General features: G+C 41.8%; 1 protein-coding gene across 4 annotated transcripts; it reads right to left on the minus strand.

Annotated features, from left to right (window-relative positions):
- Nucleotides 1-427: 427 nt before the first annotated feature.
- gpcpd1 (glycerophosphocholine phosphodiesterase 1) lies at nucleotides 428-17213 on the minus strand. 4 transcript variants are annotated; one of them, XM_014205731.2, is made up of 21 exons: nucleotides 16919-17213; nucleotides 16342-16477; nucleotides 15947-16039; nucleotides 15533-15623; nucleotides 15344-15428; nucleotides 13164-13239; nucleotides 12521-12562; nucleotides 11618-11741; nucleotides 11052-11292; nucleotides 10733-10895; nucleotides 9630-9762; nucleotides 9103-9157; nucleotides 8917-9009; nucleotides 8761-8838; nucleotides 8536-8575; nucleotides 6749-6804; nucleotides 6560-6625; nucleotides 6193-6329; nucleotides 5852-5987; nucleotides 5611-5771; nucleotides 428-3124 (listed from the first exon to the last, which is right to left on the minus strand). In XM_014205731.2, exons 3-21 carry the CDS (start codon nucleotides 15993-15995, stop codon nucleotides 2932-2934), a joined length of 2019 nt encoding a protein of 672 aa, XP_014061206.1. In that variant the 5' UTR covers nucleotides 15996-16039; nucleotides 16342-16477; nucleotides 16919-17213; the 3' UTR covers nucleotides 428-2931. The 4 variants fall into 4 exon arrangements, with proteins under 4 accessions (XP_014061206.1, XP_045576941.1, XP_045576939.1 ...); XM_045720985.1 differs by adding an exon at nucleotides 4437-4501 and having other exon boundaries at nucleotides 8761-9009; XM_045720983.1 differs by having other exon boundaries at nucleotides 8761-9009.
- Between the last annotated feature and the right edge of the window lie 256 nt (nucleotides 17214-17469).

Consider the following 17469-nt stretch of genomic DNA (forward strand, 5'->3'; position numbering starts at 1 on the left):
TTCACATCAGATATTTTTCAGCTGATCTGATTGGTCAAAAGGCTAATTAGTGAAAAAAATATCAGAAGTCAGCTGTGTAAAAGCAGCCTCTGCTAACAATAGTTACAGCTGTGCCTATGTGGTGACATAACTCCTAACGTTACACTGTCCACTAAACTAGTACAGGTGCTGGAAGCAGCACTGCAGAAGACAAACAAAAACGTGGCACCTTGCCAAGGCAGAAGGAGTTAAGTACACCCAAGATAATGTTGGTTGGTGACAATGTTCAAGGCCAACCAAAGGCCTCCAGGGGTTGTAAATTCAGAACCAGATCAACATTATTTCTCTAATAAATAAATCACTCATCATACTGTGCGGTACACTCTTAAAATACTGGTACCGACCGGTATGTCAATTTTTGCGATGTGTAAAAGAAAGTCTTACAAAATACGTTTGTAAATCATTTTATTAATTTTTCATTTCATTTAGTTAGCATTGTATTGTCCAAACAGAGTAGCAAGGGTGTGACATGAACGAGTGACCGTCGATACAATCAACTCGTGTCACCCAGTCCATCATAGCACTCTGTCTGAGGGGCATGCATCATGACTAACAGTAGGCCATACATACAGTAGAAGTGTCAAACATTAAGATCATTTTTTTTTTGCCTTACTTTTATAACTTAAAACAGACAAACGAGCAGACAGACTATACATTTCTACAACAATGCAAGCTTCTCTGTGTTCAAGTGAAATGTTTACATGTCATATACACCATTTAGGAAAAATAGACAGTTACATGTCTTCCATGTGCATTTAAATAAAAGATTGTAGAACAAAATACGGATGGTAGGAAAAATGTGAGTTGCAATGTAGCAGGAAAACTGTGCAAGGGGAAAAAAATAAACTTTTGTTCAGTGGAGGCAAGACAAATATTGGTCTTCTATTGCATTAAATGATCAGAGGTATGAAGAGACTGAAGCAAGTGGCAATCAGACTAGTGAAATCATACAACTTCCCCATTAAGGCTTTCTGATGATGTGGTCCTCTGTAGTTCAGTTGGTAGAGCATGGCGCTTGCAACGCCAGGATAGTGGGTTTGATTCCCGGGACCACTCATACATAAAATGTATGCATGCATGACTAAGTCGTTTTGGAAAAAAAACATCTGCTAAATGGCATATATTATGTGTAGAGCAAGCACAGCTACTAAGAAAACCCTTCTCATCAAAGGAGATAAGGGATTGAGTTCTGTGGACTAAACCTAGCCATAACAAATGGCTATCTATACTCCCCTACTTATTTGGACATTGAAGCTGAAACTTTGAATTTGTCTCTGTACTCCAGCGTTTGGGATCAAATGTTTTAAAATGAGGCGACAGTACAGAATTTCACCTTTTATCTGAGAGCATTTTAAATACATATGTTTCACCATTTAGAAATTAATTCACTGTCTAATGTTTTATTGTTAATAAGAATATTACAGGTTTCTGAACACTTCTATATTAATGTGGATGCTACCACACTTTTTGGATAATCACAAATGAATGGTGAATAATGACGAGTGAGAAAGTTACAGATGTGTAACTATCGCCTCAAACAATTGATCTCAAATTCAAAATGCTTGAGTACAAAACAAAACTAAACATTTTAGCTTCACTGTACAAATAAATACGCAGGAGTGTATACCTTTCCTAATGGTGACTTTTGAGCTCACACAGATTCAAGGTGGTGTTGAGAGCATAAACAAACTGTTTTTCTACTGGTCATTCAACAGGTCATTAAAGTGATATTATTCATCTGTTCAGATTTAGGCACCCACAGCAACACTTCATAATCTGGTCATCCAGCAATGACACTTCATTAATGGCACGGCTCAGGGCACTCCTAATACAAATCAGATTGCATGAGTTTAAGTTCAAATGGACAATTGAATTTAAAACCACCTGAGAGAGAAAGTTTTGGTCACTGTCCAGAATGATCTTGTTCTACTGCAATACTCCCTGTCAAAATGATATGAGTGACAAAAATAACACTGCTATTGTAAAATGTTGGCTATATCATTTGAGGAAAATCATTACGCAGATGCAAATCATTATCCGCCTAAAGACTTCAAACTACAGCATATGCTTAAATTAAACCTATGATACTCCAATAAGAAACTTTATCTGGAAAAGCTAACACAGTTAATTTCAGCACTTTAGTTTGATTTGTATTTAGCAAATTTGCTATATAAAAGATGCACTTGAAAATAAATTCCTTGAGTAGGTAATTTGTAAGTGAAGACCTGTGAATGTCCAGGTAATTCCATTATTATTGTGACTGAGGTGCATATCCCACAGTCATTCAACTGCGTAGAACTAAAATCCAAATAACAAATGCCAGAAGCCTTTTCTGGCAAAACACCATCCCTTTTCCAGTTAAAACAAACAGCTGAGAGGACACTGATCTGGACACAGCTTGTGTATGGCTTCAGTGGACAGAGTGGAGGTCAGTTCAGTAAGGGTTGTCACTTTCTGGTCATGCTAGACAGGATAGGAGTGTATTTTAAACCCCCATTGTGATTACCATCACAATGCCTAACCCCTAGCATAGGAGCTACACCAGACGCGCAACTTTTGCAGTGTGATACGCTCCAATTCACTTCAATGAAACCAGGCGTAAGCGCGGTAGCTTTGCGAGAGGCTTGCGCTGCTCAAGCTTAAAAGATTGACAAGCAGCTCACACCCGAGAACATTAGGATAAAGTGACTTGCACTCTGCTCACGCAGGCAAAAAGTTACACTTCCAGTACAACAGGTTAAAAAAGAAAATCCCTCTTCCCTAGTGTAGCTCCTATGTAACACTCTGACACTTAATTATAAACAAGTAGTGTACACTTACTCATCAATTCTGTCTATATGTATTGCCGCTTCTGTCCTATCTAGTGACAAACTTAGGGGGGCAGTGAGTCGTTCAGGAGGAGCTGAGGCCTGAGTCAGACTCTGCACTGCCGTTGTGCTCCTTGGAGGTGGAGGAGGGGCAGACAGGAGCCGCCTGGCAGGGGATGGTGTAGCAGGAACACACAAAGCTCTTGAGCGTTTCCTGCAGCGTGTGCTGCTCCTCTACTTTGAAGATGTTAGGCTGCTCGACTTGGTCGTCACAGATCCTGGAGAGAAAGATGGAGAAAGGAGAAAAACAAACATCTGTTAATGAGCCAAAGACAGAAGAACTACCTCAGGTACACAAGGGAACACGGAAATGCTGTTCAAAATAAAGATGTCTGGTTTCTCAGTGTCTACATAACAAAGGGCTAATCAACATGATCAATAGCATGTCAATATAGGCCTAACCTTAGCAATAAAAACAAACTCACATTACATGATCAGCTACTGTACAATGTTGTAGCATAAAGCAGAAGAGAAGGGATTAGCTTCTAGCAGTATCCTTCATGACAACACAACAATCACCAATAGGCTTTTTTCCAACCGCTCTACATTACATGCACTAATGGAAAAGACCACTACGCTAACACCCATATTTTTCATGCATCTATGCTGATTCTTAATCATTATAAATAATTCATAAACAAATAATTGTTCACCCATCAAGCTATGAAATCCCTGAGAAGTTGTAACAGACTGAAATACACAATACTCTGCAAAGCCAAAAAGAGCAGCGAGCTGAACTCAAGCTGTTATCAGTCATGAACTGGAACATTGTGCACACAGGACGATGTCACCAGTTTGGGAACATCCATTCTACAACTAGCTGGAAGGCGTATTAGTGACCCCGAACTCATGATACTTCCTTGGCCCTAAATAAAGAGCATGCAAATCTGAAAGGTTAAATACTTGCAGGTGAAAACCAGAATGTGCAGTCAATATGTTTCCAACAGGCATTCAAAAGAACAGTGCACACTCAACAACAGAATTCAGCTCAATGTAAACAGGCTCTTACAGCCACTTGCTCGTGAATCAGCCATGCTGCCTGACTACCTGACATTCCAACAAAACAGAAAGTTGCTCTAACTGGGTGCTTTATACGCCATGCATCTACATAGGCCTCTGTCTGGGAATGGCCAGTGCTGATAAAAGCATGAATATAAGGAGCAACCTTTATCCACTGGGGAAGTCTCATCTCAAATGATAGACAGGGCAGTTGACCAATCAATCGTTGCTTTAAACAATCAATATTAACACTTTAATATAAAGTCTGGTAAAATGTTGCTACCAACACACTTTTTCATAAGAAGTGCAAACTCTAGGGAGACTATCACAGGGGAACATAGCCTAGTTCTCCACACAGTTGAGCAAAATGAGAAGTCAATTGTCTTGCATCATTGTCACGGAACCCTGCTGGTCTGTTCCAGTTATTGACCAGACCAGGGGGCTTTCATTCAGGCAGTAGTCACGAGGAAACAAAAGATCCAAAATCAGTGGTGAGTAAATAAGCACAACCAGGAACCAGAGAGACATTACTGGCATCAGAAGAACCAGTAGGGTGAGAGTCAATGACATGATTTGGCCACCAGCTTTCACATATTCTGAAAGAAAGAGGCACAGTTATCAGCTCCGGGTAGAAATGGCCATTTTAACCACAGATCTAGGGTCAGATTATATTAGTCCCAATAAGGGTTGAAAGAATATCTGACCCTGCATCTGCTGTTAGGGGCAACTTTTACCAACTCCCAGTTGTCATGATAATAAGCAGGGGACTGGAGTAAATGTATCTGGTGTATTCCAGTGATAAGATACAGCTGGAAGAAATTCTGTCAATCCATTTCTGACTCCCAGGAATCCCACTGAATGGTTTAATCTGTAAACCTCATCACGGCCAAACATGTAGACCACAGTTCAAAGGTGTCATTTAGGTAAAACAGGTCTATACTGCTGAGGCAGTATTCTAAAACCAGTTCTTGCTGAGGTCAGGTCACATGACATGTCTGTTCTTTGAAGGAAGCCTCTCTCTGACCCAGCTATCTCTACTTGAATTTTGTAATTACATAACGACTATTACTTTCATTAGTCTAGCTACGGTGGCTGAACGACAAGTGATTAAATATTTGCCTACTGTGTGTGTTTTTAGGTTGTAATAATATGTAACCTCACATTATGATGTCCTTAACTGATACGCTGACTGTGTTTACACTACAATTACTGACCCATAATGGAATATTTTCATTACTGCAGTTGTAAAAATGGATATATTATTATTGTCCCATTCACTTCTCTGGACCTGCACTGTTGGAGCTCCAACAGTAAGAATTTCACTGTACCCTGCAATTACATCATTGACCCTGTGCATGTGACTAATAAACTCTTGAGTCTTACAGCTGTTGATAGTGTGATCAGGATAGATATTTAAACACGGGTTTACATAACTACATGAGAACAGGGTGTACCTGCCCGAGGGTCAAACTCTTAAGTCCTAACAAAATATTTTATTATAGCTAACCTTTGGCTAGGCCTCTGGGGAACTAAAAACAGCACATTGAGCATTATGGGGGGGGGGTTCCTCTCCATTAGGCCTAGTCTTGGAGTAAAACAGTAAGCTTTTTAGTCTAGCGCAAACTTTAATCTGTGTCTGGTAACCTGCCCCTATATGAGCCAAACGGATTTACCAGTCATAGACCATCATCAGACGAATGTTTACCTGTCGTAGATGAGTCCGTCGATGCCCTGTTCCCGTAGCTTGGTCCTGTTGTCGTGGTCGTTGTTGAGGTCTCCCCAGCAGAACACTACCAGGCCTTTAGACTGGGCCTCTCGGATGTGCTCCAGGTTCTGAAGGAGCTCCTCAGTGTGGGCACTAATACCCTACAGACACAATCAGAGTTGACTGATCTCCTACATTAGCACAGACACATCCATCCATCCATCCCAGTTCCACCACTCACGAGGAGGTTTTCGCTCTGTGCAAAGCTCATGGCGATCTGTGTGGTGCGACAGCGGATGTCCATGAGCTCCGGGTAGATCTCAGAGATGCCCTGGGTCAGGAACAGGATGGGGTACTTGTTCTGCTTCTGACGAACCCTGGGGGAGAATACAGCATTTATGGTTAACTTCACTGTAACCCCCCCTTACGTATGCATTCATAAAGCCTTCATAACAGCTACATAACATTTGTCATAGGCAGTCAAACATACATATTACAACTATGTAAACAAGGCTTCAGCTCGGCAGGTTAACACTGTCTTCAGTCTGATTGTTGGATAACTGGTCGGTAAGTGGTGCTTACATTGTGCAGATGTCAGGGTCGAAGCAGGAGAAGACGATGCGTCTCTTGCCAGCTCTCTGCAGCACACAGGTCAGTATGATGTCCAGGAACAGGTTCATGTTGAAGTACGAGGACAGGTTTCCTTCCCACGAACCATCCTGTTGTAAACAAAATCACAACCGTCCAATGTGATACGGGTTGTTACAATCGAACCATGATAGGATAGTTAGAAGTACAAAGTGTTCCTATTTGACTTGAACCACAAGCCCTAACCCTAAAAAAAACAGATGGGTCATGTACGTGCTCATCGGTTCAGCCACTTAGGTACTTTCTAGCATGGCCACCTCGTGACTTCCCATCTCCAGTATCACTGACTGGCTGTACCTACCTTCATCTGACAAACCCACTTCAGCTCAATGTTGAAGCCCACATTTTCAGGCACTGCTTGGAATATCTGGAACATGACATAGGGAATCAGTTATAATAGGACACAGAACCTGAAGGTTGGGATAGGCTAGTTCACAAAGATCACCAAATAACCCCATCGTATGGTGACGCCGACTAGGAGGTTATCTACCTGGGAAAAGGAAGGGAAGGGCTGATGCTCGTCAACCTCTTCGTCTTCATCATCATCTAAGAAACAAAGTGGGAGTAAACCATACACAGTTCAGCAGCTGCTCTGATAGGCCCATACACAGTTCAGCAGCTGCTCTGATAGGCCCATACACAGTTCAGCAGCTGCTCTGATGATTCATGTTCAACTGCTTTAAAACAATGATGCAAGCAGCGGACATACAGTGCATTTGGAAAGTATTTAGACCCCCTGACTTTTTCCACATTTTGTTACGTTACAGCCTTATTCTAAAATCGATTAAATTGCTGATTTTTCCTCATCAATCTACACACAATACCCCCAAAACAGTTTCTTTAAAAGATATTAGCAAATGTATAACAAATAAACTGATATCACATAGGGTGCTATTAGGGTGCATAAGTATTTACATAAGCATTCAGACCCTTTACTCAGTACTATGTTGAGCACCTCTGGCAGCGATTACAGCCTTAAGTCTTCTTGGGTATGACGCTACAAGCTTGGCACACCTGTTTTTGGGAAGTTTCTCTCATTCTTCTCTGCAGATCCTCTCAAGCTCTGTCAGGTTGGATGGGGGGCGTCGCTGCACAGCTATTTTCAGGTCTCTCCAGAGATGTTCGATTGGGTTCAAGTCCGGGCTCTGGCTGGGTCACTCAAGGACATTCAGAGACTTGTCCTGAAGCCACTCCTGCGTTGTCTTGGCTGTGTCCTTAGGGTCGTTGTCCTGTTGGAAGGTGAACCTTCACCCCAGTCTGAGGTCCTCAGCACTCTGGAGCAGGTTTTCATCAAGGACATCTCTGTACTTTGCTCCGTTCATCTTTGCCTCGATCCTGACTAGTCTCCCAGTCCCTGCCACTGAAAAACATCCCCACAGCATGATGCTGCCACCACCATGCTTTACCGTAGGGATGGTGCCAGGTTTCCTCCAGACGTGACGCTTGGCATTCAGGCCAAAGAGTTCAATCTTGGTTTCATCAGACCAGAGAATCTTGTTTCTCATGGTCTGAGTCCTTTAGATGCCTTTTGGCAAACTCTAAGTGGGCTGTCATGTGACTTTTACAGAGGAGTAGCTTCAGTCTGGCCACTCTACCATAAAGGCCTGATTAGTGGAGGGCTGCAGAGATGGTTGTCCTTCTGGAAGGTTCTCCCATCTCTATAAAGGAACTCTGGAGCTCTGTCAGAGTAACTGTCGGGTTCTTGGTCACCTCCCTGAACAAGGCCCTTCTTTCCCGATTGTTCAGTTTGGCCGGGCGGCCAGCTCTAGGAAGTCTTGGTGGTTCTAAACTTCTTCCCTTTAAGAATGATGGAGGCCACTGTGTTCTTGGTGACCTTTAATGCTGCAGACATTTTTTGGTACCCTTCTCCAGATCTGTGCCTCGACACAATCCTGTCTCAGAGCTCCATGGACAATTAATTTGACCTCATGGCTTGGTTTTTGTTCTGACATGCCCTGTCAACTGTGGGACCTTATATAGACAGGTGTGTGACTTTCCAAATCATGTCCAATCAATTGAATTTACCACAGGTGGACTCCAATCAAGTTGTAGAAACATCAAGGATGATCAATGGAAACAAGATGCACCTGAGATCAATTTCGAGTCTCATAGCAAAGGGTCTGAATACTTATGTGAACAAGGCATCTGTTTTGCATTTTTTTTATACATTTGTTAAAATGTCTAAAAACCTGTTTTCACTTTGCCATTATGGGGCATTGTGTGTAGGATTATGTGGTGGGTATTGTAGCCAGCGAAATATAAGAAAATACACTATACCTTTGTGGTCGTTCACCTTCAAGGCAGAAGCATGGCCCAACTGTTCAAACACAAAACCAAGTCATCTTTCACATCACTTAGGCCTACTCCTAAATAGTGTGGGATAAACCATAGTCTACATGACAAAAGAATACTTCATATTAACCCATTTCAAGGACTGGCGTCTGAGTTTATTAACTAGTAAAGGAGAAGCCAGAGGCTAGTTGTAGTTAAAAGCTCTTCTACCTTGAGCTGCTGTAGCTGGTCGTATGTGAGGTCTTTGACAGGAACTTCAAACAGGTCCAGAGAGAGCTTGTCTCCTTTCTGACAGGAGAGGAAAATAAAATAAAAAGTAAGGATGCTGTACAGGGTGCACCCGGCAGGATTTATGTTGTTGTTTACCTTCTTAGTGGAGATGCAGCAGGTGAGATCGTGGTACACGATGGGGACGCAGTCCTTGGAGAGATGGACGTCAAACTCTACATAGGCAGCCCCCTTCAGAAACATACCACACACATGCAGTCAACTCTGATGTAAAACCAGATCAGATACATTTCCAGGTGTTTTACGTTTTGTAGGAATACTCACATGATTGGCAGCACTTTTAAACGAGGCAATGGTGTTCTCCCTAACTTTGGTATGTCTGAAAATCAAAATCAGACATTTGTAGCACAAAACCAAAGATAACCAATGACAAAGGCACCCAAATTACAATGTACAGTATAACACAGATACCAAACCAATTATGTACGGTCAGACTACTAGTTAATGACTTGCACTCTGACACAACTTCTGGCTGAGATTCAGAGGCACGGTTTTCCCAGTACAGTGACATGACAAGAAACCAGAAAGAACAATGTCTTTGTTATTGCTTGTTGACCTCGACTTCCTCTGTTGATGTCTCAGTCTGACTGGGCATGTCCTAACTTGCACTGAATCTTTGAAGCCGGACAGAACAGAACAATTGCATTCAAACATTCAATAAACAGAGTACGAAAGGGACTTTGTGTTGTTATTGAGTAGAGTCCTGCTTCAACACACAGACATTCATTTAAAAATTACACTTAGGTACATCAACACCTAATAATCAATTTTGTCGTGTGTGCGTCTCTCACTTTGCTGCGTGTGTGCTGCCAGCCCCTCTGTGGCCTACGTCCAGTGGGGCACTCCTCTTCCTCCAGTACTTGGTGAAGGACGAGCTCATGTCACACTGTAGTCCCTCGATAGGACGGATCACCAGGTAGTCCACTGGAACAGAAAAATACATGACTTTACATTATTATACGTTGTTTTAAAAATGTGAATTGTACTCATTAATTTACTTTAATCTGACTTTTATTTTTTACCAGGGAAACATTTTAGCTAACCCTTTGGCCCCAAGTCATCTAATTCTGCATTTACATTCTACTTCCTGTTTTGACCTCCCACCCTGTTTGACAGTTACATGCTAAGCGGAAAGTTGACTGTTTACATAGGAAAAAAGTCTGCAGGAGGAACTGGATGTGCTGACTTACAGTACTCCACAGGGTTGGGGTCAACTGAAAAGAATATGTTACCCCCCTCCCTTTAGGAGTCAAATGAAATTGGGAATTGAATTAAACAATTTAAAAGTTCTGAAATAAAACACCCCTCCCTTTCAATTTATTGAGAAATCCTTCTTTATTTTTAGTATTGAAATAGAATTTCAGTTTATTTCCTGAATTAACTGACTAATTCCATTTCTGGTACACACTTCTGAAAGACCTGTCAGTCAATACAGGCTGAATCTTAGTTTTAGACCATCTACTTAACATAGTCAGTCACTCTTAGGGAAATATAGAAGTTTTCAAATGTAACCTGTATTTAACTAGGTAAGCCAGTTAAGAATAAATTCTTATTTATAATGACGGCCTACCCCGGCCAAACCCGGACAACGCTGGGCCAATTGTGCGCCGTCCAAAAGGACTCCCAAACAAGGGCGGATGTGATACTGCCTGGATTCCAACCAGGGACTGTAGCGATGCCTCTTGCACTGAGATAGAGTGCCTTAGACCGCTGCGCCACTCGGGAGTATATTCAATAAGACCTGCTGCATTTGAATCAAGTTTTCTGCAAATATCCCATTGATATTAATACCTGATTTACAAAGAGTTACATGGGTGTCAAGTAACTCAGTAGCTTTGTAAAACTAAAATATTACAACACCACTTGTTCCAGGGGGGGTAGGAGGGTTGCTCACCTCGGACTTTGCCCAGGGTCTGTCTGGAGTTGCGTTTCATGATGGGCAGAGTGACCACACCCGTATCCTTGCCACTCTCCACAAAGAATGAGGAGAGAAGGCAGGCCGTACCCACGGTCCCCGGGTGGGCATCCCCTGGCACTACATGCTCACCCATGTCCTCCTTTTGAGGAGGGGAGGAAAGGGTTAATAGATTCACTCTGTACTGTACACACACACACACACACACACACTAAACACTGGTTTGGGAGTATAGTTACAACACGAAAATCAGTTGTTTCTGTAGAGTTGACAATAGTCACCCTGCTGTGAACTGTACCTCAAAGAAGTCAAAGGTGAGTTCCAGGTTGTCAGGGTCCATGGTGTGGATGACGTACTCTGTCCACTGTGAGGCCTCCAGGGCATAGCCACACTCAGGCTGGGAGTGGCGGGACTTGTACGCATCACCACTGATCATACTGGTCTCCAGCGTGGTGGTCATCTTGTGCCACGCCACCGCGCTCTGCTCCTGCTCTTCATCATCCTCCTCCTCTTCTACACCTTCCAGTGTCAGCTTGATCCTGGGGTCAGGGGAGAAAGGTCACAGGTCAACAGAGGTCAAATTGGGAAAGGTTTTAGACCTTACAAGCCTGACTAATAAGTCATGAATTTGAACAGGTGGACTAGTGTTCTCATCAATACCTTTACAGGAGTTGTCTGTGTATTTCATCAATAAAGAGGATTTATTTTAGTGCCCTATTTGGTTTGATTCCATAAGTTTTTTTGGGATCATTTCTATCTGCATTTGAGGAGATTCTGCCCCTTCTGATCCAAGCCACAGCCTCTTAGATAAGCACTCAGGCATCAAACAGTGTTGAATAAGAGCCGCGTGTCTCTCGGCCTCACCTGAAACGAGACTTCTTATATTTCTTCTTGGTGATGGATACAGGAGACGTCTTTGAGTAGTGCAGACGCAAACGGATCTCTGTCTGGCACGTCAGCCACCCAGAGTCCACACACTGTAAGCCATCTGCAGAAAGGAGTCGCAGGGAAACGTAGTGAGTGTTCTGGCACAAAATGGCTCCTGCTGGATCACCCAGGTGAATGTAACAGTACTTGGTGGTGGATGAGGTTAGCTAGCCGCAAACAATGCAAAGCACTTTGAGAAAATCGCTATGGAAATAAAAGCCATTGTTTAAACATATTCGCATGTTTTACCAGATAACTGTAACCTCAAATCTTATCAGTCTCTAATGGGGACGTGCTTTACATGTAACCTGTGAAGAGCTCAGTTCAACCAGAGGTTTGAGTCATTCCTCAGGTACTTAGTAGCACTTTGACGTTTATTGTCATGAATCTTGCCTTGAAGGCAGAACTGAGCAATTTCCACTACATGTGCAAAGTCAAAATTGGCTATATAGTAACAATTCATGAAAACAGAAATGTGCTTTCTGGTCTTCATTTAAGGTAATGGTTAAGCTTAAGGTTAGCAGTGTGGTTAAGATAAGGATTAAGGTTAGGTCAACCTATCAGGTAAGAGCGTTGGGCAAGTAACCGGAATTTGACAAACTGACTTGTTGGAAAGGTGGCATCCTATGACGGTGTCACGTTGAAAGTCACTGAGTTCTTCAGAAAAGCCATTCTACTGTCAAAATGTGTCTATGGAGATTGCATGGCTGTGTGCTCGATTTTATATACCTGTCAGTAACAGGTGTGGCTGAACTAGCCAAATCCACTAATTTGAATGGGTGTCAAAGATAATTTCCCAAAATTGATTAAATCAAGATGTGATATATTTAGTTGACTTACTGTGGAATCCAAATTGGCCATTGTCAATATCAAGGTGTGATTCTGCAAGAGAATAAACAGGCATGAGGTCTATAGAAAACAAACCATAAAGTTCCATACTTCTAAAAGAAACATAAAATAGTAATAATAATTATATAGATTTGATGTTTTAAACCTTGACCAAAAAGTGTCAGGCTGTAGGATTGAGGGTGACACTACAGTATATTAGATTTGTTCCCATCAAGCTGATTTTGAATGAGCTTTGTCTGAGTTCTGAAACAATGGTGTTTGAGTGGCCTCAAATCAAATGTTGTCACATGTGCCAAATACAACAAGTGTAGACCTTACAGTGAAATGCTTACTTATAGTTAAGAAATGATTTACTAAATAAACTCTAAAGTAGAAAATAAAATCAAAAGTAACACAATAAAATACCAATAACAAGGTTATATACTGGGGGTATTAATTTGTACATGTAGGTTTCGGGTAAAGTGACTATGCATAGATAATAAACAGCGAGTAGCAGCGGGGGGGGCAGTGTAAATAGTGCGGATGGCCATTTGATTAAATTGTTCAGCAGTGTTATGGCTGCTGAATCCCCTTGCCTCAGGTAAGCATAGAAACATTTCCCAAACCAAGCTGGGCATCGTTCTGATTTATATACCTGTGGGTCTCATCAGGCGTGGCTGCTGGTGGGTCTCCCACTTAGTGACTATCACCTGACAGGGACCACCTGCACTCTGCAATGCCAATGTTTAGTACAGCATTAAGACAGATGTAGTCAACGGTCACTTTGGTCACCAATCAGCAACCATTGGTTGATATCTGCAAAGGGGTTCTATTAGTTGACAGAACTTTGGCATCATCTCTTCTACTACACTAACATATTTTGCTATCTCCTCTGAAAGATTTTGAATACTTACTATAAAACATTTTAGAATTATCATTTTTTCTCCGGTCCAACAAAGTTGGTCTGCTACAATATTTAAGCAATAAGGCATGAAAACCTGGAGATGATCGTGTGAATATCTCCTGAGTAAGGGTTGTTCGAAGGCCCGGCGCAGAACGGAGGGCCGGGAAACAGCCCATAGGAGAGACATTCACCATTTTTGTTATTTTAATGAGTACATTTGTTTTATTTCATCCTTCAACCAGACAATATAGTCCAAATATAGCCAAGCGAGCTGATCATCCAGTCCAAACGTTTTAAGCAAAAAAGGTTGGCATGCAGGCTAGTTACTTCACCTAGCCAACTAAAGCTAAGACACAATCACACCAAGCAGCTGAAATGACAAACTATGTGCATTTTCATTTCTTTTGATATATCCATTATAATGTTCCAAAATGAATTTGGCTGGCTCAGAGAAGCTGTCAGTCTCGTCACATTCATTCTCTCTATGGCACAGTGTCAAAACCTGCAACATTGTTGCACAGATCAGAGGCAGGCAGAAAGGTTTAGACAAACCAAATGCTAGCCTAGTGGTATGGGGAAATAATGTCTAGTCACTTTTTTACAGGGAAGATTACGTTTATAAATTGCCTGGCTGGGACGTGGGGCAGTGGATCATTCTAATGAAACTGTAACAGGCATTACCCAGGGACTGTGGTGAATAACTCCCTGCTATCAACCAATCAGCATCCAGGATCCAAACAACTCGTTTTATAATTGGTATTAAAAACAGGTTAAATCACAAAAATAATTGAATGTGGTCCTGGTTTTAGGTTTCTGGCCACAGAGACATAGTAAAACGTGATGTCATTACAGCTGGCCTATCTGAATGTGTTTGCTGAGCACCACCCCATGAGTCAACAAATTATGCTCTCTGACAAGTTAGTAATGCTGCTAGCCCACTGACAGTAGTTCAGACCAGGAAGGGACAGCACAGTTCAAATGAGTTGTTTTTCCTCGTTTCCACATCGCATCACGGGTGTGATAGTGTTACTTCATATGCTACTGTCTGTAGGACACAACAGCCAGACACGCTCCCTCTAGCTGTTCCTCTCTGAATGAGGAAGTGCTTAAAAAAGGGTGTAATTTGAGCCTCCAAGCTGCCCATATAGAGAATATTACTGAGAACTGACATGAATAATTGGAATGGTAAAGAACATACTGTGCTTGTGTTGGTCTGTTCCAACTTCCAAGTCTAGCTTAGCATTAAATAACATGGGAGAGGCTCACGTCACGTGCACAGATCAGAGCTCAGCTATGGCCAGCTGGCAGAGCTCCAGGCATGCTCTCCTCTCTAAGAGTTATGTAGCAACTGCACAGAGGACAGCTAGAGGGGATCAACACAGATGTGGGGAAAGTGAGCTAAATAACCCATGAATGATCTTAGATCTGCTATAGCGTAGCTAATCTAATGCTTTCTAATGTTCACTCAAAACAGACTTACTCATAGACTAACTCGGTCACACTTGGATTACAGTGGCTCCATAGAAGAAGAACTGTGTGTGAATTAAAACATCCTCTAAACAGTTTAGTATGAAGTACATTACATTTAAATGACATTCAATTTCATAAAAGAGATAAGCTGTGAAAATATCAGCAGCCTCCAGAACTGAAGTGGGGATATAAAATGTTGATCACACTGTATGTAGACTATTCATCACCATCATCAAAAGGAAGGTTTAAGAGCACAACACAACGACTCCTAGTCTGGCTCTAACCTGCTGTTAACACAATACTGTCAATCCTTTGTCAACTGTCTCTCAACGGCCAACATGAGATTACCACTAAAGCAACTACTTACGTAACTGGATTATGGTACAATTGTTTTTAAAGACCAACCACAATGTATTTTATTTAATATTACATCATGCTGACAGCACATAAAATGAGCTCACCTTTGACTCCAGGAAGTGGCCTTTGAAATAGCGGTAGGTTGACACAGCACCTCTGGGCACACTGATGATCCTCTTCCACAATGTGCTGGGGAAGGAACATAATATGTGTAATAACTTAAACACCCTGTAGCTACAAAAATCAACACAGAAATCATTCAGATCATATTCCAAGAGGAAAGTGATATGTACCCATCGTGTTCAGCAGGTTGTAGGGTCACAGCTCTCTGATGGCACCAGCCTCCTAAAGCTTCACAGCTACCAACCACGGCTATCACCTCCCCTAGTCATACACCATATTATTACATTCCATTAATGCGCCACACACACACACACTCACCTTGCACGCATTTTCACAAACACCCCTTATTAGGTTCAAAAGATCAAGGCCTTTTTAGCCAAAAGCCAAACTCTCGTGGACAGGCTTGTAATCGAGAATCTTACCAAATTACGCAGGATATTAGATATGGGTTAGCTGAGATTAGCTAAAAGATGACATTCCTGATTGACTGTCTGGTTAGTTGTCAATTTTTCTGTCTAAAGTTGAATTGAATAGTCTTCTTGTTTCAGATTAGTCTGTTGCCCTGCAGTAGGGGTTGGTCTTACCTGGGGATGTGTCTCCCCTAACTGCCAAAGTCACTTGAGTTGTCTCCATAGTTGACACAGGCACAAACAAGGTCAATTGGAGGTGCAATCAAGCTGGAAAACCAGGAACTTAATGATAAAACAGGATTGGATTTAGGCATAGATTTAGTGGATCAACAAACGTCCAACAAAGCTGTGCTGGGTACTAGCTAGCTATATATGACTAAAAAGATAAGTTAATTGTCATCTCTTCCTTAGATGACATAACATTGTCAAACAATGGAGTTAAATTCGTACTAGTTAGGTCTTAAGGGAACACATTTTACAATTGGAGAACAATTACAATTGTTATGTTGAAAATCAGCTCTTTCCTAGGAACTAGTTATCACTTTAAGACAAAATTAATATCTACATACCTTGCTTTTTAGTTATTTGCCAGGGGGTAGACAGCTAACATTAACGTTAGAGGATAGATTCAAGAGAAGCCGTGCTGGTTATTCCATGCTGAAGTATCAGACTGGAATGAACACCGTTCGGTCCAGCTGCGTTGTGCTGTATAAGATAAAAAAAATGACCATATCAACACAATCACTTGGGCACTTTCAACAAGCTAACTAACGTTACCTAACTAGTTAACATTACCAGGATAACAGATAGAAAACTAGTATTAGATCGTTCTCATGTTTGAGGTAGCTAACGTTTTTGTCTTTGGCACACTGCGTATGATGTAGTTAAATTCAGACCGCCTAATTCCGGAATTCAGGATTTGTCAACAAAACTGACGCCAGTTAGCCATGCTAACCAGCGGTTTACAGTACGTTCGCTAGCTTGCAAGCTAGCTGCACCCTTTACGCCAATGCGGGCAGACCGAGCCACTTTTGTGGCTAGCTAGCTAACGTAGCCATAAAAGCGTTTTTACTTTCTCTAACTACAAAACGTAACCATTGTAACTAAACAACATCGTCGCATAAAGCACAGATGGTATCCATTTACATTTCTCCATCAGCGGCCAGATCTTGTTCGATGTGGTGAATTTGGCATAGTTATTAACAACGTCTGTGATGCCGACTAGTCATGTTGTCACCAGAGTGAAATGAACAACATTAATGATCAGAAACAATAGTAAACTCAACGTTTAACCTTCAAAATAAAAGTCCCGCATTAAAACTGATGCAACCGGATTCAAATAGTGTAATCAAATGCCCTAATTGGAATAGATAATGCTAAACAAAAATCAGTACCAGAGTTTCTCCTGAGTAGAAGAGTCCCCACTTTAACGCAACACAATGTACAGAAAATTGTTGACAGTGTAATATGTATGCCTATGTTCAATACGCATATCAGATAATCTGGCAGATTGTCTTTAAGGGCCACAATAAGGGCAGCGACAACCCTGGGTGTGTAAACATTGTGGAGTTGGATACTAGAGGTGCTCCAGTTGAATGGACCTCACTTTTACTACGACATATAGCCTACTGTACAGAAAATTGTGTACAGTGCATGTTCTACAACCATATCAGAGTCAAATCGGACAGATTTCCCAG

The sequence above is a fragment of the Salmo salar genome, chromosome ssa06, assembly GCF_905237065.1.
Source record: "Salmo salar chromosome ssa06, Ssal_v3.1, whole genome shotgun sequence".
Lineage (NCBI taxonomy): Eukaryota > Metazoa > Chordata > Actinopteri > Salmoniformes > Salmonidae > Salmo > Salmo salar.

Bases quoted from the DNA above. Each gene is read 5' to 3' on its own strand.
- gpcpd1 (XM_045720983.1), bottom strand. From the start codon at position 15,995: ATGGAGACAACTCAAGTGACTTTGGCAGTTAGGGGAGACACATCCCCA. The intron at 6,330-6,559 runs GTAGGTACAGCC...TGTTTACAACAG, and splicing joins AGTGGGTTTGTCAGATGAAG to GATGGTTCGTGGGAAGGAAA. The intron at 3,125-5,610 runs GTAAACATTCGT...CTTTCTCTCCAG, and splicing joins GACGGACTCATCTACGACAG to GATCTGTGACGACCAAGTCG.